The 20866-nt window shown below is 36.6% G+C and overlaps 1 protein-coding gene and 1 long non-coding RNA gene across 9 annotated transcripts in view; one reads left to right on the top strand and one right to left on the bottom strand.

The window, feature by feature from the left end:
• Positions 1 to 823: 823 nt before the first annotated feature.
• LOC106082498 (choline/ethanolamine kinase) overlaps positions 824 to 20866 on the bottom strand; it is a 33651-nt gene continuing 13608 nt past the window's right edge. The window contains exons 1-9 of one of the 8 annotated variants that reach the window (XR_001220523.2): positions 11028 to 11201; positions 7872 to 7895; positions 7680 to 7786; positions 7270 to 7570; positions 6696 to 7192; positions 4764 to 4829; positions 1790 to 2201; positions 1560 to 1712; positions 824 to 1491 (exon numbers count right to left, since the gene is read on the bottom strand). Coding sequence is in view for 7 of the 8 variants with exons in the window: in XM_013245082.2 (XP_013100536.2) it covers positions 1635 to 1712; positions 1790 to 2201; positions 4764 to 4829; positions 6696 to 7192; positions 7270 to 7570; positions 7680 to 7786; positions 7872 to 7895; positions 11028 to 11186 (1644 nt within the window). In the remaining variant the exon portion in view is untranslated. Of the gene's footprint in view, positions 1713 to 1789; positions 2202 to 4763; positions 4830 to 6695; positions 7193 to 7269; positions 7571 to 7679; positions 7787 to 7871; positions 8402 to 11027; positions 11202 to 15491; positions 15552 to 20866 lie in introns of those variants that run through there. The other 7 variants (XM_013245284.2, XM_059364617.1, XM_013245082.2 and 4 more) reach the window with 7 other exon arrangements.
• On the top strand, positions 14222 to 15129 carry LOC131995707 (uncharacterized). Its single transcript, XR_009397563.1, has 2 exons — positions 14222 to 14383; positions 14921 to 15129. It is a non-coding gene; the product is annotated as an uncharacterized LOC131995707 (long non-coding RNA).

The following is a 20866-nucleotide window of genomic DNA, read 5'->3' as shown; positions in this document are numbered from 1 at the left end:
ACTGCAGTGACGAAGAGCTTAGCTGCGGGCTACCGGACGCGCCTACATGTTGCGAATAGTGGAATGCTCCATACGGAGTAGCTTTTTCTTTCCCCGCTTCGGTTGAATCTCTCTCCACCCCCCATTGGCGTGGCGATATCATAATCGAAAGACTGTTCTATCATGGCAAAGGAGAAAATCTCAAGGAAATTTGTGAACGGATTAAAATTTATCTTCATAACCTGGCAGATTATTTCGATAACCCCAACTTAAAAAATCTCTCCCATGAAATCGTCTCGTCTCAGACCACGATCCCTGTGGACGCAACCCACATTAGACGCAGAGTTCCTGGATCTGCATATTCAACAGAACCAATCAGACGAATAGGATAATACACAACACACTGCCACAACAACAACTTCAGAACCAAGCCAAAAAACAAGTGACTGATGTCGGGATATAACCTGAAATATAACCAAGGCGGATTTAAAAAGGTGATCTCACGCAAATAGCTATTAACAGCCGGCCAGATTTGGCAGTATTAATATGTCTGATTTTTGTTTGCATTCTCTTTGCTGTTATCTTGTCTCTCGCATATTGTCTGCTCACGTACACACACACGCCCACAAATTTCTTTGTTTGTGTTGGCAAAATGTCGATCGGATTGATGGCAAGATGGAGATTTCACCATATGGTTTTTAATGCTGTTGTACAAATAAGACAACCTTAAAAATAATTTAGTCATGGGGTTCAACCAGCAGTATACACATGTTGCATAGCTTTATCTTGCCAGCTTCCTTGCCTTGCTTGTAATGGTTACACATTAAAATTAAAAAAAGGCCACTTTATTTTTTCTATCATTTCTTGACTAATGCAGCTTTATTTATTAATTTAAAAAAAAAACGCTTTTTATACTATTTTGTCTCAATAAGTGTTTTAAAAGGAAACTTGCCTCCAATTCAACAACTCATTAGCTTTTAAGGAAGTCTGACTGGGTTTCTCACTAACATCGGAGATCACACCCATTGATATAATTTTCTCTAGCCTAATTGTCTTAAACTTAAATAAATGTATGTGGGTTGTAGTGTAGTGTATACGTTGATCAAGAAGGATGTAACACAAACTGGAAGGGGGGAATGATATGACCACATGTGTCATCATTATATAAATATATGTGCTTAAATCTAAGTGCAGACAAATACAAATTTATAAAAAAAGAATCAAAATAATATAAATAAACAATACCATCGTTAGAATTATGTGTATAAATCAGAGAAAAATACAGAATAATTAATTACGTTAAGCTAACTATAAATGTAACAAAAATAGATTTACGTTATAATTAAGAATAAGTCGGCGTAAGTGTTTTAAGTGAAAACCAATCACAGCTCTATTCAGAAATTCTCTAGTCTTAAGACATAACATACGACATACACAAACGCTTTACTGTATCTCTCTGCTCCCTCTGGCGGCGGTCAAACGTTTTGTTATTCGGTGTAAAAACTAGCGCGCCTAACAATATAATCGCAGTAGGTATTTCTTTAAAATGAAAATTTTTTAAAAATAATGTAAAAAATAACCTGTATCGCAATTCGATCAGTACAATTAGATTGACCAATGCTATATTAAGTACATTCTTCTAGTTTTTGATAATTCTAAACAGTCATCATGTTGTCGGTAATGAAGTTTTGTTTGAGCACCAGATACTCATTGATGCGGGTAACGGCATAATGCTGCAAAAAGAGTAACCAAAGAGACTTTGTGTTGCAAAAAGACTATGTCCGGTGTGAAATGTTTCTCCCCTACTTACCCAATAGGCAAACTCTATATTGGAGGTAACATTCATCAGTGACCATAAAGTCCAGAATAGATGAGACATCATGCGGAATATTTTCACCTCTACATCAACCTCATCGATTTCCTTCTGACTGGGCTCCCATTCCTCCTCACAGTCATTGATTTTCTTCAAATAACGTCTTATGAAACAGTGTCGCTGCTCCTTGGTTGGGAAATTTTCACTGTGATAATAATAAAATGGAAAATCTGGTCGACTATAGTTGAAGGTCCATTCCAGGAAGTGATTGGCCAAATCAAAGCCACGATAATTGTAAGCACAATATTCGAAATCTATTATCCTTAAATCGGGTACGGTGGAACTTATGGTGTTGTCTATGGCCGAGTCGGCTGAAGTGTCCAAATCCGCTGGGGGTTTGTTGGATGTGCTGAAAAGAGGAAGAAAGAAAAAAACTTTAAATTTTGAAAACAAATTAAAATGTTTATATAAGCCTAAAGTAAGGATGGGCAGAATCTTATAGAGATGGTTAGCCCTTCACTTACATGTTACTTATGTATATATATCGCCACATTTCGTGGGGTAGTACCAACACTAATAAGCGGGGCCAAGCCCTGGCAGAGTAACACCGCTACCTTTGTTAAAAGGTTTAGGGAGGAGGTATTGGATGTGAAAATCAGAAAATCTAATCGATAAGGTTCAGGATTGGAGGATCTCCATGGAACACTCTTCCTCTGATCATCGCTAGATTAAGTTTAGAATAGCACGGCCAGCGCCGAATCCGATAAGCTTCCAGAATAAGTTGAAATCTAACTGGCCAAAATTCGGAAGGCTACTTAAAAGAAGACTTGGGCAAGATATTTTAGATTGTCCAAGCATTAAAGACATTGACTAAAATGTCAACAGGATTACGACTGCACTGGTAGGGTCCTTCGAAGATAGTTGTCCTCTTCGAGGAAGAAAATCAGCTCAATAAAAACCCTGGGTGGCCGGGGAAATCAGCTCAACAAAAACCCTGGGTGACCGGGGAAATTCGCAATATTGGGAAAGAGGTCTGAAGACAGAGCTCGTCGAAAAAAAACGGAAGTTTGCTGGGATGTGTATTACACACGGCTCAAGGAATACAATAAGATCAATCCCATGGCAGCCAGTTGTATGTACTGGATTGACCCGATGAATTCCTTCATCGGCAAGGGCTGCCGCGTCAGTGTACCACACACTGCTACTACAACAACAATACAATAAGATTACCAGAGCGGCAAAACGTGCCTCCTGCAAGCTTTTCTGCGAACAAGTCGAAAGCGTTAATAACGCCGCCAAGATAAAAAATTTTCTCTCAGAAACCCATGTCAAAACTGAAACTTTAGTAGACGATATGGGAGTGAGAGCAAAAACAACGGAAGACATATTGAGGCTTTTGATGAAAACACATTTTCCACAGGATACGACGGGACTCACGGAGACACCGTAATCTGGGAATAATTAGGTTGATCGTAGGCTTATCATAGCGGAATTTATGGTCAGAGAAGCCTTGAGGAGCTTCAAACCAAACCGGAACTGATGGAATATTTCCTGCGTTACTACAAAAGGAAGCCGAATATCTGGCGCCTCATCTGACTACTATTTTCGCAGCGTGCCTAGGATTTGCATATACTCCCATAGCCTGGCAGGAGGCAATGGTGGTGTTTATACACAAGCCCGGCACGGCAAATTATGCGACACCAAAGGCCTACAGGCCTATAAGCCTTACGTCCTTTCTACTCAAAAGCATGGAACGCATTGTGGATGCCATGATAAAGAGTAGGACATTCCGCGAACTGCTCAAATACAAACAGCATGCCTATGTCAAGGCAAGGTCGGTGAAAACTGCCCTGCACGAGGTTGAGCATAAAAAAGAAGAAACCTATGATGCCAAGACGTGCAGGCCACCGTAGCGCAGAGGTTAGCATGTCCGTCTATGACGCTGAACGCCTGGGTTCGAATCCTGGCGAGACCATCAGAAAATATTTTCAGCGATGGTTTCCCCCTCCTAATGTTGGCAACATTTGTAAGGTGCTATGCCATGTAAAACTTCTCTCCAAAGAGGTGTCGCACTGCGGCACGCCATTCGGACTCGGCTATAAAAAGGAGGCCCCTTATCATTGAGCTTAAACTTGAATCGGACAGCACTCATTGATATGTGAGAAGTTTTCCCCTGTTCCTTAGTGGAATGTTCATGGGCATAGTTTGCATTTGCAGCGCACAACAAACCGATGACTGTCTTCGGACCGGCACGGGATAGCTGAGAGCACCACACAGGCTGGAACATTGAGGTTCCATCTGTGTGGTGTTCATTGGTGTTCGTGAACACCACACATTGTTCCATTGTGTGGTGTTCACGAGAAGCTTAGCTTCGAGCTTCCGGGTGCGTTCACACATACGGAGTAGCTGCAACGGCAGTCGCGGACAATCAGGGGTATCGAGCGGAGTCTCGGTGCCGAGCGGCACCGGCTCTGTACAAATACTGAGTGTCTATGATGCTCGATATGACAAGGCGGGTAATTGCCGCCTTTAAATAACTGTTCCTGCGGCGATCGGCCCACTGGACCGGAACGAGCTTGCTCACCTACAGGAGCTTGGCGAGGATTGCCAACTCCACATGAAAATGTGGCTACAACTACATGACTGGCTTAGGTGTACGCCATAGTGGTTTGGGACGGACTAATATCCGCACCATCTTTTCAACCTAACCTAAGCTATTGATTTCTTATAGATGCATTTTCACTCTCACAAACAAGTGGCAACCACAAACAATGGATCTTTGGGTATTTACTCGTCGCCCATCTCAAGTCATGGCACTTCTATACCTATTGAACATCTGTAATGATGATGGGAGACAGGTTTCGTAATGATGAGAGAGGTTTCATAATGATGACAGAGGTTTCTTAATGAGGATGGGAGAGAGGTTTCTTAATGGTGATGAGAAAGAAAACTAATATGTATTTATACTTACTTATTATCAACGACATCATCACTATTCATTGATATGTTCTCTAAGGCAGCATCCTCAGCATTACAGCTACAGAACAAATTCAAATAAAAACAAAACTAATCACTTAATATTTTGCCCACTAAAAATTTACGAAAATTTAACATGTAACTCAATTAAAAAACTTAATTGACCCCATTAAATTTAGAAACACGCTAAAATGAAAGAATATGATTAAATGAATGGAAACAGCATAGCACAGAAAAAGAAAATTTAAATTATATCTAAAAAGAAAATTGAAAATTTAAACAATCAAAAAATTATTTGATTCAATTAAAATGTTTCATTGAGATGATAAAATTATAAAAGTAAAAAATCTTAGAAAAACGTATAGCCATGTAGCAAAGTTCGTTCGAGGCAAATTTACCTTTTCTCAGATGAACGCGTTGGAGAAGGGTATGCTCCACTGCGTTCGTCTGAGAAAAGGTGATATTAGCCTTCACAAAATCACCTTAAAAGCAAAATTTCAGCTAATTTGTATAAGATTTGTGTCCTATATGGGCTAAAAACTGTTCATTTAATAGAGCGGCTTATGTATATTGAAAGGCATGTATATTGAAAGCCATACCAAATGTGAAATCGCTAAAGAACTCAAATAATAGAAACGTAGATTTATATGGGTAATCTAAACACAGAAGCCATAACATAACCACCCAAGAATAATTTTAGTGAAATCGGATAATTGCCATGTCCGTCCATCCGTCTGTCGAAATCACGATAGAGGTCGAATGCGTAAAGATCGCCGCTTGAAATTTTGCACAGATACTTAATATTGATGTAGGTCGTTGGGGACTGCAAATTAGCTATATCGGTTCAGATTTGGATATAGCTCCCATATAAACCGATCTCCCGATTTGACTTCTTGAGCCCCTGGAAGCGGCTATTTTTGTCCGATTTGGCTAAAATTTTGCATGTAGTGTTGTGTTATGACTTTCAAGAACTGTGCCAAGTACGGTCTAAATCGGTGAAGAACCTGATATATCTCCCATATAAACCGATCTTCCAATTTGACTTCTTGAGCCCCTCGAAGCCGCAATATTTGTCCGATTTGGCTAAAATTTTGCATGTAGTGTTCTGTTATGACTTTGAATAACTGTTTCAAGTACGGTCCAAATCGGTGTGTAACCTGATTTAGCTCTCATATAAACCGATCTCCCGATTGGACTTCTTGAGTTCTTACAAGCCGCAATTTTTTCTGTTATGACCTTCAACAACTGTGCCAAGTGCGGTCTAAATTCGTGAAGAACCTGACATAGCTCCCACATAAACCGATCTCCCGATTTGACTTCTTGGGCCTCTGGAAGCCGCAATTTTTGTCCGATTTGGCTGAAATTTTTTATGTAGTGTTCTATTATGACTTCCAACAACTGCGACAGGTATGGTCTAAATTGGTCTATAACTTGATATAGCTCCCACATAAACCGATCTCCCGATTTGACTTCTTGGGCCTCTGGAAGCCGAAATTTTTGTCCGATTTGGCTGAAATTTTGTATGTAGTGTTCTGTTATGACTTGCAACAATTGTGCAAAGTACGGTCCATATCGGTCATGTACCCGATATAGCTCCCATGTACTATATACCTCCCATGGACTGCGTCGATCCGAAAGGCCGAGCAGAGACTACTAAATTTTTACACAATTTTGTTACAACGTGCTACAAGCCGATTACAAACCTAGGTTAATATTATACCTATTGGGGTCTATAAAACCTTTGTGGCCATTTATCTTATCCAATTTGGCTGTAACTTTGCTTTGCAAGGTCAAAGATATAAAAAAAATCCGACCGCTAGGCTATTTTAAATGTCATTGAATCAAATAATTTCCTAATTGACATGTGGTGGTTTTTTGAAATTTCCTTTTTCTGCGTTTACTTCAATTGATATCTCACAAAACTTACTCTGATATATCATTTGAGCTTTTAATCAGAATGTTACCCTCTTGCAAGTCATTATGACAAAAGACCACAGGGCAATTAGCCTTGCGTATAACCTGCTTCATCCAAAGGGCCTCCTTTTCGAAATTAATGCCACGCATATGTTGAGCACTGACCAGCTCGTGTTCCTGCCAATCGGTGCGCGATAATATTTCGGGTATGTGGCGTTGCCAACGCTCCATGCAATTCCATATCCAATCGGGTTCCTTGGACATGGGTATATTGAGGCTATGGATCTCGGCCATTTTCTCAGCAACTCTCAGGGATATTTCAGGAATGGCCAATTCGGCGGTTTGTAAAGCCCGGGCGGGTATATACTGCTCTATGCGACCCCCAGGAAATATGCCATACAAACGAGGACCAAAATGTCTCTCACTTAATAGGGCAAATACCACAGATTCGGTGATCATTTGCTCTAAAGCATCCTCACCATGAGATTGACCATAAATGCGTAAGAGAACCTTTTGAAAGAAGCAAGAAGAAGAGAAAAGTTATATTAGTTGAGTCTTAACAAAGTGCATGTGTGTGTTTTACATACCTCTTTGGGTTCCTTGTGCCTCAATGCCGAAGCCAGTGTGGACGATGAACTATCATAACGTTTACGTTTGTTGCCATTACAATCGCCCGCGGTAAGCAGGTCACTGAAATCTGGTTCGTTTCTATTTTCGTCATTATCTGCAGGCAATGACGATGTCAACGATGATGACGACGAAGAAGTCGTTGTTGTTGTAGTTGCCTTATTTAGTTCAGCTTCAACCACCGAATCATTGACTTCTCCATCACTGCCATTGGAATCTGGGGGCAAACTTACATAATACAAAAGATTGGAAAGTCCACCGCTACAAAAGGAGCAAGAAGAAAAAAGCACAAAAATTATTATAAATGGCAAATTAGGCAGCACATAGCACATGTTTGGGGTTCACAATTGACGTCATACTACATACTTACCTTATGCGTTTGACAATCAGTTGATCCGAGGGCACTTCCTTCCATTGGCCATTTAGATAATCACGGCATATGCGACCAGCGGCATGACGTATCTCCTCGAAAGAGGCCTATGAAAAATTTAAAAAAAAAAACGAAATAATTTATTAAAAAATCTGCTGATTTTCCTTGCACACATTTTGCTCTCCACCATACTTGCGCTCCAAACAATTGGCGAACCTTTTCATGGGAGATTGGTTTTTTGCCAATTTTGCGAGACACGTTTTGTTTCATGTTTATTTTTTTATTGATTTAAAGTTTTTTTTTTTTTTTTAATCGGAAAGTTCGTTCGTTTGTTTTTTCACCAAAAAAAATATCACAATTTATTCGATTTTCGTTACGAGGAAAACGTTTAAAAAAATTATTTCGTTATTAGTGATTTTCGTGGTTTCAAGGATTCACTCTTCTTCAGATGACTGACTACATAGTATATAAAAGTGGCTCTATGGCTCTAGGGATTAGTGAATGATTCCGCAAAGGCACTTTTTCGTTAAGAGGTTTCAAGAAACTGAGCCTTTTCATGTGATGTATGGTGGTTTTTTGGTGTTTAACGCGTTACGTGTTTTCTCAATTCTATGGATATCAAGTTTTCAGTGATTCTCCTTTGCCTAACACCGACTACAAAGCCAAGCCAACCCAAGACCAAACAAACCAACAAACACTCATTCATATACAAATGTTGTATGTAAGCCGATGTATTCGATTCACCTCCTCCGCGCTCTTTGCTTTGCTAGGCCCCTTTCAACTTTGCATTACACCATGTATTGTAGTATGACAGAGAGCCATTTGGCACGCGATGCGTTTAATGCGCCTACATGCAATAAAACCGCAAATGCAATTTTGTTTCTTTGCAAACCAACACGAGGTCACAATTCAGACTAAAACCGTTGTGACAATGGTCTATGTTGAAGTATCTCTAAGAGAATTACATGCAATCGATTTATTAATGGGCAGTTTGCCAATTTTTTGATTATTTTTGTGGACTCTTTGTACAACAAAAGTTCTTCCAAAAAATTTGCCGGTATTCACAATTTGCAGTCAACAATCTGTGTTTGTCTCTATTCTCTGTTTCTCGTTTTGCCAGAGTGCTCAACTGCCCTGAGAGAAGAAATTGACATTTGTAGCGCATGCTCTTTGTGTAGCTTTGAAGAGTAGTGCTACGTAACACCCTCGTTCATAGGAAATCACAATGCACAGAAAAAAATAAACAACGAAGAAAAAACTTAAACATTTGGCTCAGTTTGTAGGTGGATTATTAGAAAACTAAACTTTTTGGGTTCACCCTCCTAAAGCTGGCAACATTTGTGAGGTACTATACCATTTTGCATGGCAGCCATGTAAAAACTTCTCCTCAAAAGAGGTGTCGCACTGCGGCACGCCGTTCGGACTCGGCTATAAAAAGGAGGCCCCTTATTATTGAGCTTAAACTTGAATCGGACAGCACTCATTGATATGTGAGAATGCATTTTTTTACCCACCACCATAGGATAGGGGGTATATTCATTCAGTCATTCCGTTTACAACACGTTGAAATATCAATTTCCCACCCCACAAAGTATATATATTTCGGATCGTCGTAAAATTCTAAGACGGTTTAACGATGTCCGTGTGTCTGTCTATCCGTCTGTTGTTATCACTCTACAGCCTTCAAGAAAAGAGATATTGAGCTGAAATTTGGCACAGATACGTATTTTTGATGTACGTTGGTTAAGTTCTTGAACGGGCCAAATCGGAGCATATTTGAATATAGCTGCCATATAGAACGATCTCCCGATAAAGGGTCTGAAGCTCATAAATGCTTTATTTTTTATCCGATTTCGCTGACATTTGAAACAGTGAGTAATTTGAGGCCTCCCAACATCTGACCCAAATATGGTTGAGATCGGACTATATTTATTTATAGCTGCCTAGATCTGCCGACAAAGGGTCTGAAGCCCATAAAAGCTTTATTTTTATGCCGATTTCGCTGAAATTTGAAACAGTGAGTTATTTTAAGCCTACCAAGATTCGATCTGAATATGGTTCAGATCGGACTATGTTTAGACATAGCTGCCATATAGACCGATCTGCCGATAAAGGGTCTAAAGCATATAAAGCTTTATTTGTTACCCGATTTCGCTGAAATTTGAAACAGTGAGTTGTTTTAATCCTCCCGATATCCGATTTTAATATGGTTCAAATCGGACTATATTTAGATAGACCGATCCGCCGCTAAAGGGTCTGAAGCATATAAAGCTTTATTTGTTACCCGATTTCGCTGAAATTTGAATCAGTGAGTTGTTTTAAGCCACCCACCATCTGACCCATATATGGTAAAGATCGAACTGTATTTAGATATAGCTGTCATATAGACCGATATGCCGATTAAGGGTCTGAAGCTAATAAAAGCTTTATTTACTACCCGATTTTGTTGAAATTTGAAATAGTAAGCTGTTTTAAGCCATTGGACATCCAACCCAAATATGAGTCAGATCAGACAATATAGATATAGCTGTCATTTAGAGCGGTCTTCCAATTTGTGGTCTTAATCCCATATAAAGCAGATTTATTGTCTGAGTTCTCGGGACCTGAATAAAATATGATCGAGACCATCCCCTATTAAGATATAACTACGGATATAGTAGTGTAGTTATAATAAAATAGGATGATTATTATATCCTTGTTTAATTTGGTCCTGATCGCTACAGATTTGGTTATAGGTGCCATAAGAACGATATCTTGATTTAAAGTTTTGGCCTCTAGAAAACACATTAATTATCCGATTTTGTTGAAATTTGACACAGTAACTTATGTTAGGCTTTTTATATTTGGATATATCTGCCAAAAAGACCAATATTTTGTACTACAAAATTGAATAGTGACTTATATTTATTAGACCATTCAATGTCCTTGCCGAATTAGGGTGCATAAGTTATCCAATTTTCGCAGGATTGTGACGAAAGGGTAATGGGTATCCAAAGTTCGTCCCGGCCGAACTTAATGCCTTTTTCTCTTTTTTTGGCCAAATTTGTTTACTTAGGTCCAATTATGGCTGTAGTGCTCGCTCGAAAAACTATACTGGTCTAGGTTTAAGGTTTACTAGGATAAGATAGGATTAGTTTTAGGTTAAATGGTTAACGAGGAGTTCGCTCGGAGGTCAGTTTTACCCATTATGATACCCTGGCAAAGAAAATAGGAGAAAAAGTAAAAAGGTCAGAGACCCCAGATCAGTCGCAGAAGCGAGGTAAGGAGATAAAAGAAGAGAGTAGGGAGCAAGTGGATGGACACTTGCTCCCTACTCCCTACTACTATTCCAAACAAAAAACAACAAACCCGGATGTGTTTTAAACCGCAGCAAAAATGGTTCATCGATAAAACCCAGAAGCTCCATAGTGATTTTAGAACATAGATGGGTGCATATACACCCTCAAAGAAACAAATCCTGCAAACATTTTTGATCGCCAAATAATCTTCCACGCATCTTCTAGTCATCGCGGACGAGATCGTTTAATAGTCGTAGACGATCCCCCATCATAAGGAGTTGTGTTATCAAGGCGAATTTTTTGAGAGAGTTGTCCGTGAATATTCCACATGAGTTGCTAAAGAGTAAGTATAGTTTTGAAGATCTTGGAGTAACAAATAAGTGTACTGGAATATTTATTAAATAATGATCTAAAAGGCGTTATTCGCTTAGAAGATCTAAAAACGCATATCAAGATTAGTTGTTCATCAAAAACGTAACGGCTACGAAAAACTTAAAAAAAATAATTGTATTACTCTTCATATTCGTCATATAATATAACTTCTACACACACAATAGATTTCCCAATGATAACAATGGATTTCCCAATGATAGAAGAGTGTTTCACGAGTCATACGGAATGCACACGCAATGGATTGTCTAATAAAATCGTTGTTTCAGCGGGGACGAACGAAGTCGTATCCAGAGCCTGAAAACTGGCGAAACTGAAAACCTGTCAAGAATTTTTCGTGACTCCTTGTTACTAAAGAATAAAAACCCTATCCCAATGCTGCCGTCCTTCTTGGACCCGTCTGAATATATCAAATCGAAAGATTGGTTTATACGGGATCTATATCAGATTATAGACCGATTTAGAACGTACTTGGCACAGTTGTTAAAATTAATAATAGAACACTATGTGAAAAATTTTAGCTAAATCGGACAAAAATTGTGACTTCAAGGGTCTCAAGAAGTCAAATCGGAAGATCGGTTTATATGGGAGCTACATTAGGTTCCGATTTCAACCGTACTCGGCACATTTGAACACTATCTGCAAAATTTTAGCCAAATCGGTAAAAATTGCGGCTTACAGGGGCTCAAGAAGTGGAATGGCCCCACCTTTTGCCTAGTATGAATCGGAAATATGCTTATGCTCTCCCATATGTCACTGAAATGTTCTTTCATTACCTTTATTTTTCTCTGTGTGTATGTTAAAAAATCCAAATTCCTATCAAACAACCGTTACCTCATACGATTGTTTGGTTTTTTTTCTTTCTACTTTTCACGATTACGAAAGACTTCGTGTCGTGACGACTTTTACCTGAAATGCAATCCCAAACGAATTGCCGGGAACATTTAGACATATGGTTGGTTTAAGGGATAATGTAATTTCACGGTCACAATGTCTGCGTAGTTGTAAAAGAACTAGGAAATCGCAAAAAGGGGGTGATGAATGAGTTTCACACTCCAAAAACGATATACGAATGTACACGCATGTACGTTTATTTCAGGATAAAAGTACATTCGTGATTAATAAAAATCCCAGCTAATGTCGTTGTTGTTGTTTTTTGCTGTTGGTGTACGATATATGGGAAGCTCGTTTATAAACAACACGTGCTACCAAGGTCTTGATTTAGGGATGCATGCACAGCTGCCAGCTGAGGTCACAAACCCCAAAAAAATAGAATAAAACAAAAAACAATCAGGTAGTCAGTCGTCAGTTACAACTACCAACGAATTTTAACTTATTTTGATGAAATGTGATTAATTTGCGTGTTTTATGCAATACATTAGGGAGCGTTTCTGTGTTCGAAGGGTGTTCAAGGCTAGAATCAAGTTATGGGTGTCAAAATGTATAAAAAAATATACAGTATGTCAAGAATGGCTTTACACAACTAAAATAAATTCAAATTTTCAACGTCATACGTAGTAAATACACAAATGTAATTTTTATACGCATCACCGTAAAATGGGGTTATATGCATTTTGTCATTCCGTTTGCAACACATCGAAATATCTATTTCCGACCCTATAAAGTATAGCCATGTCCGTCCGATCTAGCCATGTCCATCCGTCTGTTGGTTGAAATTACGCCACAGTCTTTAAAAATTGAGATATTGAGCTGAAACTTCGCACAAATTCTTTGTTTATCCCTAAGCAGGTTAAGTTCGAAGATGGGATCGGATTCATAAAGCCCCCATACAGACCGATCCGCCGATTTAGGGTCTTAGGCCCATAAAAGCCACATTTATTATCCGATTGTGCTGAAATTTGGGACAATGAGTTGTGTTAGACCAGTCGACATCCTCCATCAATTTGGCCAAGATCGGTCCAGATTTGGATATAGATGCCATATAGACCGATCTCTCGATTTAAGGTCTTTGGCTCATAAAAGGCGCATTTATTGTCCGATTTTGCTGAAATTTGGGACAGTGAGTTGTGGTAGGCCCTTCAACATCCCTCCCTCCACGTCGGTTCAGATTTGGATATTTGTGCCATATAGACCGATCTCTCGATATAGATTTTGGGCCCTTAAAAGGTTTTGTCTGGTTTCGCCGAAATTTGGGACAGTGAATTGTGTTAGGCCCCTTTACAACCCTTTTCAATTTGGCCCAGCTGGGTTCAGATTTGGATATAGCTGCCATATAGACCGATCTCTCGATTTAAAGTCTTGGCCCCAAAAAAGGCACATTTATAATCCGATTTCGCGATTCTGCAAAATTGAACAATGACTTGTACTTATTAGACCTCTTAATATCCGTGTCGATTTCGGTCCAAATCAAACCATATTTCGATAAAGCTGCTATGGGTGCATAAATTATGCATTTTTCACCGGATTGTGACGAAAGGAGGTTTACATATATACCCGAGATGGTGGGTGTCCAAAGTTCGGCCCGGCCGAACTTAACGCCTTTACTTACCCATTATAGTTTCGATAAAATCTACATCACCGAAACCTTTGCTAGATATGCACCTCTAGAGCATGGCGGACATTTTTCCAAATATTACTGTTGGAATTATATTACATCTTTGCAGCGATGTTAATGGTTATTGTCAGAACCTGCTTGATCCATCGTTGCAATAAAACATCATTTTTGTTTCATCGCAAAATATTACGTTATCCCAGTACTCCTCTGGTTGCACAATATTTATTGTAGCGAAAGAAAGGCGTTTTTCAATGTTTGCTGCAGAAAGCAGTGGTTTTTACGAGCTGCTCGTGATGAATATTTATTCTTTAATATTGTCTGGCGAATAGTTTTATGCGAAACAACAACCCCACACTCTTTCTCAAGCTTCCTTGCAGGGCACTTGCAGTCGAAGTTTACGGGTTTTGATTTAGTTTTCTAATCTAATCACAATACTTCTCATCAAGATGACACACAAAAACTATTCAAAATCGATTGACTTATGTGATCATGTAATAAAAGCATGCAACTCGTAGATAACGGTAAAGTACCGTTAGAAGTTCAGTGTGTACCAAAAGAAACAAAAAAAGTCATGTGGGTAAAGAGTAACTTGACACTAAAAAAATAAACAACCAAGGTTGTTTGTTATGAATTGTGTGCGCATTACACAAGATGGAGCTTTTTTCTGTGTAACATTTTTGTAAACCATATACACAACTATTTTTAATCAAATTTTAGTTTATTTGGTATTAAAACATACCCTTTTCTTATGAAAAAGAGTAAAAATAAAATTTTTATTTGTTTTGTGTAAAGTCATTCTTGACATGGTGTATTTTTATATAAGGCGCATTTTTAGAGTGAATTTTAATTCGTTTTTAATTATTATTTTTATTTATTCTAATGACTGCTACGTGTTACTATATCGGAAAAGGCTCAACAGAAGAAACAAAAATGTTCTGTTGTCAAAATATATGACAAATTTTATTTTTATATTGGGTGTAATTTTAGAGTGATGAAAAAACTTTTATTTATATTAATTTTTTGTTTGTTTTATTTTTTTTACGGGCCACCACCTATAGCGGAAAAGTCTCCACAGAAAAAAATACCAAAACTTCAACTGTTGAATCTTGACCCCTTCTGACTTTTCAACAGAAACGGCCTAATTCTTCGAAGGATATTGCTACAACGAATTATCATCCTTTCTGCTTCTGTAGTTATCACAAACGATTTATACGACACTTGGCAAAACAGCGGCTTTAGGTTTATACAAATCACTTGACATTTATAACTTCCATCTATATGTCAGAGTCAAGTCAGGCGAAATTGGGGCTTCCTGTTTCCATTAATGGCACAACTTGAATTCTTAATTCACACTAGGCTATTTTACTTAAGGCAATTCTGAATTTGTTAGAATGTGAGGCAAGGGGAATCGAAGTGGACACTTACTCCCTTAATTCTCAATATTTCTCCCTCTCTAACAAACTTAGAATTATGGCATGTAAAATTCCCTAGTGTATTGAAAAGTGCAAATTTTGTCCATGAACATTCCTCTAAGAAACAGGTCTAGTGTTTTAGGTCTGAGAAAATATACAAGTATTTTTCTTAATTTTTTTTAAATATCATTATATTAATTTCTTTTTAACAATATACTTCTACTATCACATTGAAGCTGTCAGATTTTGAAATAAAATCCATTTTCTATAAAAAAACAAACTATTTCTCCGCTTTTGTCAAAAGTTGTTTAATGCGAAAGAACGATATCGTCAACACTAATCAAAGTTTAACCACAAAGAATGCCTTTCCATCACTAAACCACCACATCAGAAACTTAGGAATATGCAATACGGGTAAAACCTCCATACATACCAGTACTGTGTAAATGGCGTGTTGTATCATACAACTATTTATTTTGTAGGAAAATTTAATAAGTTTCGCTCAAAAGTCATTAGAAAAGTTGTTAACATTTCGTTTGTCTTTTTAACCATGTCAGTTGATATGGGAAATGTTAATTTTAATTAATTTTTTATAGATACTGACATGTAGATGAACATTAGGGTGGAAAAAATTTCTATGAAATGTCAAAATTTCTATGAAATTTCAAAATTTCTATGAAATTTCAAAATTTCTATGAAATTTCAAAATTTCTATGAAATTTCAAAATTTCTATGAAATTTCAAAATTTCTATGAAATTTCAAAATTTCTATGAAATTTCAAAATTTCTATGAAATTTCAAAATTTCTATGAAATTTCAAAATTTCTATGAAATTTCAAAATTTCTATGAAATTTCAAAATTTCTATGAAATTTCAAAATTTCTATGAAATTTCAAAATTTCTATGAAATTTCAAAATTTCTATGAAATTTCAAAATTTCTATGAAATTTCAAAATTTCTATGAAATTTCAAAATTTCTATGAAATTTCAAAATTTCTATGAAATTTCAAAATTTCTATGAAATTTCAAAATTTCTATGAAATTTCAAAATTTCTATGAAATTTCAAAATTTCTATGAAATTTCAAAATTTCTATGAAATTTCAAAATTTCTATGAAATTTCAAAATTTCTATGAAATTTCAAAATTTCTATGAAATTTCAAAATTTCTATGAAATTTCAAAATTTCTATGAAATTTCAAAATTTCTATGAAATTTCAAAATTTCTATGAAATTTCAAAATTTCTATGAAATTTCAAAATTTCTATGAAATTTTAAAATTTCTATGAAATTTCAAAATTTCTATGAAATTTCAAAATTTCTATGAAATTTCAAAATTTCTATGAAATTTCAAAATTTCTATGAAATTTCAAAATTTCTATGAAATTTCAAAATTTCTATGAAATTTAAAAATTTCTATGAAATTTCAAAATTTCTATGAAATTTCAAAATTTCTATGAAATTTCAAAATTTCTATGAAATTTCAAAATTTCTATGAAATTTCAAAATTTCTATGAAATTTCAAAAATTCTATGAAATTTCAAAATTTCTATGAAATTTCAAAATTTCTATGAAATTTCAAAATTTCTATGAAATTTCAAAATTTCTATGAAATTTCAAAATTTCTATGAAATTTCAAAATTTCTATGAAATTTCAAAATTTCTATGAAATTTCAAAATTTCTATGAAATTTCAAAATTTCTATGAAATTTCAAAATTTCTATGACCGATCTGCCGAGTTAAGTTCTTAGGCCCATTAAAGCCACATTAATTATCCGACTTCGCAGAAATGTGGGAGTGAGTTGCGTTAAACCTTTCGACATCTTTGTTCAATTTGGCCCAGTTCGGTTCAGTTTGGATATGTAGCTACCATATAGACCGATCTCAGGATTTAAGGTCTTGGGCCCATAAAATTTACCAAAATTTCTACGAGTTTCTATGCCCTCCACCATAGGATGAGGGTATACGAATTTCGTCATTCTGTTTCTATGAAATTTTAAAATTTCTATGAAATTTCAAAATTTCTATGAAATTTCAAAATTTCTATGAAATTTCAAAATTTCTATGAAATTTCAAAATTTCTATGAAATTTCAAAATTTCTATGAAATTTCAAAATTTCTATGAAATTTAAAAATTTCTATGAAATTTCAAAATTTCTATGAAATTTCAAAATTTCTATGAAATTTCAAAATTTCTATGAAATTTCAAAATTTCTATGAAATTTCAAAATTTCTATGAAATTTCAAAAATTCTATGAAATTTCAAAATTTCTATGAAATTTCAAAATTTCTATGAAATTTCAAAATTTCTATGAAATTTCAAAATTTCTATGAAATTTCAAAATTTCTATGAAATTTCAAAATTTCTATGAAATTTCAAAATTTCTATGAAATTTCAAAATTTCTATGAAATTTCAAAATTTCTATGAAATTTCAAAATTTCTATGACCGATCTGCCGAGTTAAGTTCTTAGGCCCATTAAAGCCACATTAATTATCCGACTTCGCAGAAATGTGGGAGTGAGTTGCGTTAAACCTTTCGACATCTTTGTTCAATTTGGCCCAGTTCGGTTCAGTTTGGATATGTAGCTACCATATAGACCGATCTCAGGATTTAAGGTCTTGGGCCCATAAAATTTACCAAAATTTCTACGAGTTTCTATGCCCTCCACCATAGGATGAGGGTATACGAATTTCGTCATTCTGTTTGTAACACCTCGAAATATTCGTCTAATACCCCATAAAGTATATATATTCTTGATCGTCATGACATTTAAAGTCGATCTAGCCATGTCCGTCCGTCTGTCCATCAGTCTGTCTATCGAAAGCACGCTAATTCTCGAAGGAGTAAAGCTAGGCGCTTTAGATTTTGCATAAATACTTCTTATTAATGTAGGTCGGTTGGGATTGTAAATAGGCCAAATCTGTCCCTGTTTTGATATAGCTGCCATATAAACCGATCTTGGGTCTTGACTTCTTGAGCCTCTAGAGGGCGCAATTCTGGTCCGATTTGCCTGAATTTTGTATTTTGCACGTGGTGTTTTGGTATCACTTCCAACAGCTGTGCTAAATATGGTTCAAATCGGTTCATAACCGTATATAGCTGCCATATAAACCGATCTGGGGTCTTGACTTCTTGAGTTACTAGAGGGCGTAATTCTCATCCGATTTCGCTGAAATTTTGCATGAGGTGTTTAGTTATGACATCCAACAACTGTGCTTAGTATGGCGCAAATCGGTACATAACCTGATATAGCTGCCATATAAATCGATCTGGGATCTTGACTTCTTGAGCCTCTAGATGGCGTAATTCTCGTCCGATTTGACTGAAATTTTGCTCGTGGTGTTGTGGTATCACTTACAACAACTGTGCTAAGTATGATCTGATCTTGACTTCTTGAGCCGCTAGAAGGCGTAATTCTCAAGCGATTTGGCTGAAATTTTGCATGAGGTGTTAAGTTATGACATCCAACAACTGTGCTTAGTATGACGCAAATCGGTACATAACCATATATGGCTGCCATATAAACCGATCAGGGATCTCGACTTCTTGAGCCTCTAGATGGCGCAATTCTTATTCGATTTGGCTGAAATTTTGGACAACGGCTTCTCTCATGGCCTTCAACATACGTGACTAATATGGTCTGAATCCATCTATAGCTTTATACAGCTCCCATATAAACCGATCTAACGATTTTGCTTATTAAGCCTCTACAAGGCGCAATTCTTATCCGAATGGACTGAAATATTACACTATGACTTCTACAAAGTTCAGCATTCAATTCATATATGGTCCGAATCGAACTATAACTTGATAAAGCTCAAATAGCATAACAGTTCTTATTCATTATTCTTTGTTTGCCTAAAGCGAGATACCGTGCAAAGAACTCGACAACTGCCATATCCATGGTGGAGGATATATAAGACTCGGCCCGGCCGATAATTAATTGACTATTCTAACAGCTGCAGACGTTTTAAATTTTATTAACAAAATGGTTAATTTTATAAGTTGGCTTTATCTAATCTTCGAAATTCCTAAAGCCTTTATATGGGGGATTTGTTTTTCTTTTTTTTTTCTGTCTCCTAATGTACAAACGTAAGTCGTCTCTAGAAAGTAATCCATTTGACACAATGTAACGCTTGTATAATTAATCATTGGCAGTAAAGTGCACATTGGGTGCTCCGTCCATGACAAAAGAACAAAAGTTATTAGCCGTCTGGCTAATAAAAACCAAACACCATACTACTCACATAAGCCAAATTACTACTTATAACAACTTACATAGTTTCAAATCGCTCAAGGCTTTTACGTTGGAAAAAATGGCAAAGAAAGCAATGAAAAGAACCAAACTAACCAAGTTGCTAACTTTCTTTAACCAACCCCCCCCCCAAAAAAAACAACCATTTGACTTTCTATTATCAATAAAACAAATAATCATGGCATATACACCAGCTTATCATTTTGCGGCGGTTATATCTTGATTGTTTGATTATTAGGAGACATAATAAGACCTTGAACCTTAAGGATATCCGAGTCGTCTACAATCACATCAAACGCACAAGATTTAATCGTTCATGATAATGAACCATATTTGATGATTTATGAACGCCTACAATTAAATTCAAGCGTGGCGGCATTGTTACTATCAAAAGAATTCGTAAAAAACGTTATTGCCAACTCCGATAGGCTAATTCGAAATAAATTATTTCCAACAATAGAAGCTACGGAGGATTGCATGTTGTATGCGAGTATATAATCAATGGCAATTTTCCGCCAATTTTGATTATTTTAAAATTAGACTTAAATCAACAATTATAGCTAATGTGCTTGAACATGGCAAAAACGCGTACAGTGAACTGAAAAAAAACTTTGTTCTAACTTTGAAAAATTTTAAGTAAAAGTTTCCTTTGATCTAAGATTTTTTACTTAATGGTAGTATACTATAAACCAAAAACCTTTTATCAAGAAAAAATTCTTAATTTTTATTAATCTTTTTTGAGTGTAATCAAAATAAGTTTATTAACAAACGACCTGGTAGATCAGTTGGTGGCGACCTCGGATTATCTTTGTGGAGATCTTCGTGTCAATTCCCACCAGAGACTTTGGTTTGTCACTACTGTGATATCACAATTGACTAAACATTTTCTTATCGACTCCATAATGGGCTTTTACTACTACCTAAGCTAAACTAAGCTTGTCAAACTAACTCTGTTCAAATTCAAATTATTTGGCTTGCTTCCTTTCTCTACAGGAGGTTCTTTGAGTTTGTTCACATAGCTAAACCTAGGACGAGTTGCTCTTATAATTTGCCTACAACCAGCCGTGGAGCTTGTTCGCTTCTTACTCTGATAGTAGGGAGATTCTTTGTATTCGTGGATAATCCCCCAAAGGTTCTCCTTGGGCTTGTTTGCTCAGCCGAATCGTTTTAAGATTTTTTAAGTTAATTCTCTGTTTCTGCGGTTGGGACGTCGGACCAGTATAAGCAACGAACTCCCCTAACGTTGACGACCCACGTAAACGAAAAAAGGACCATGATCTGCGCATGTGAGAAGGTCCATTATACGTACTGGCAGATGTATTGAAGAAGTACAAGG

The sequence above is a fragment of the Stomoxys calcitrans genome, chromosome 3, assembly GCF_963082655.1.
Source record: "Stomoxys calcitrans chromosome 3, idStoCalc2.1, whole genome shotgun sequence".
Classification (NCBI taxonomy): domain Eukaryota; kingdom Metazoa; phylum Arthropoda; class Insecta; order Diptera; family Muscidae; genus Stomoxys; species Stomoxys calcitrans.
The sequence above is the reverse complement of the archived record's forward strand: the minus strand, read 5'-3'. Positions and strand labels throughout refer to the sequence as shown.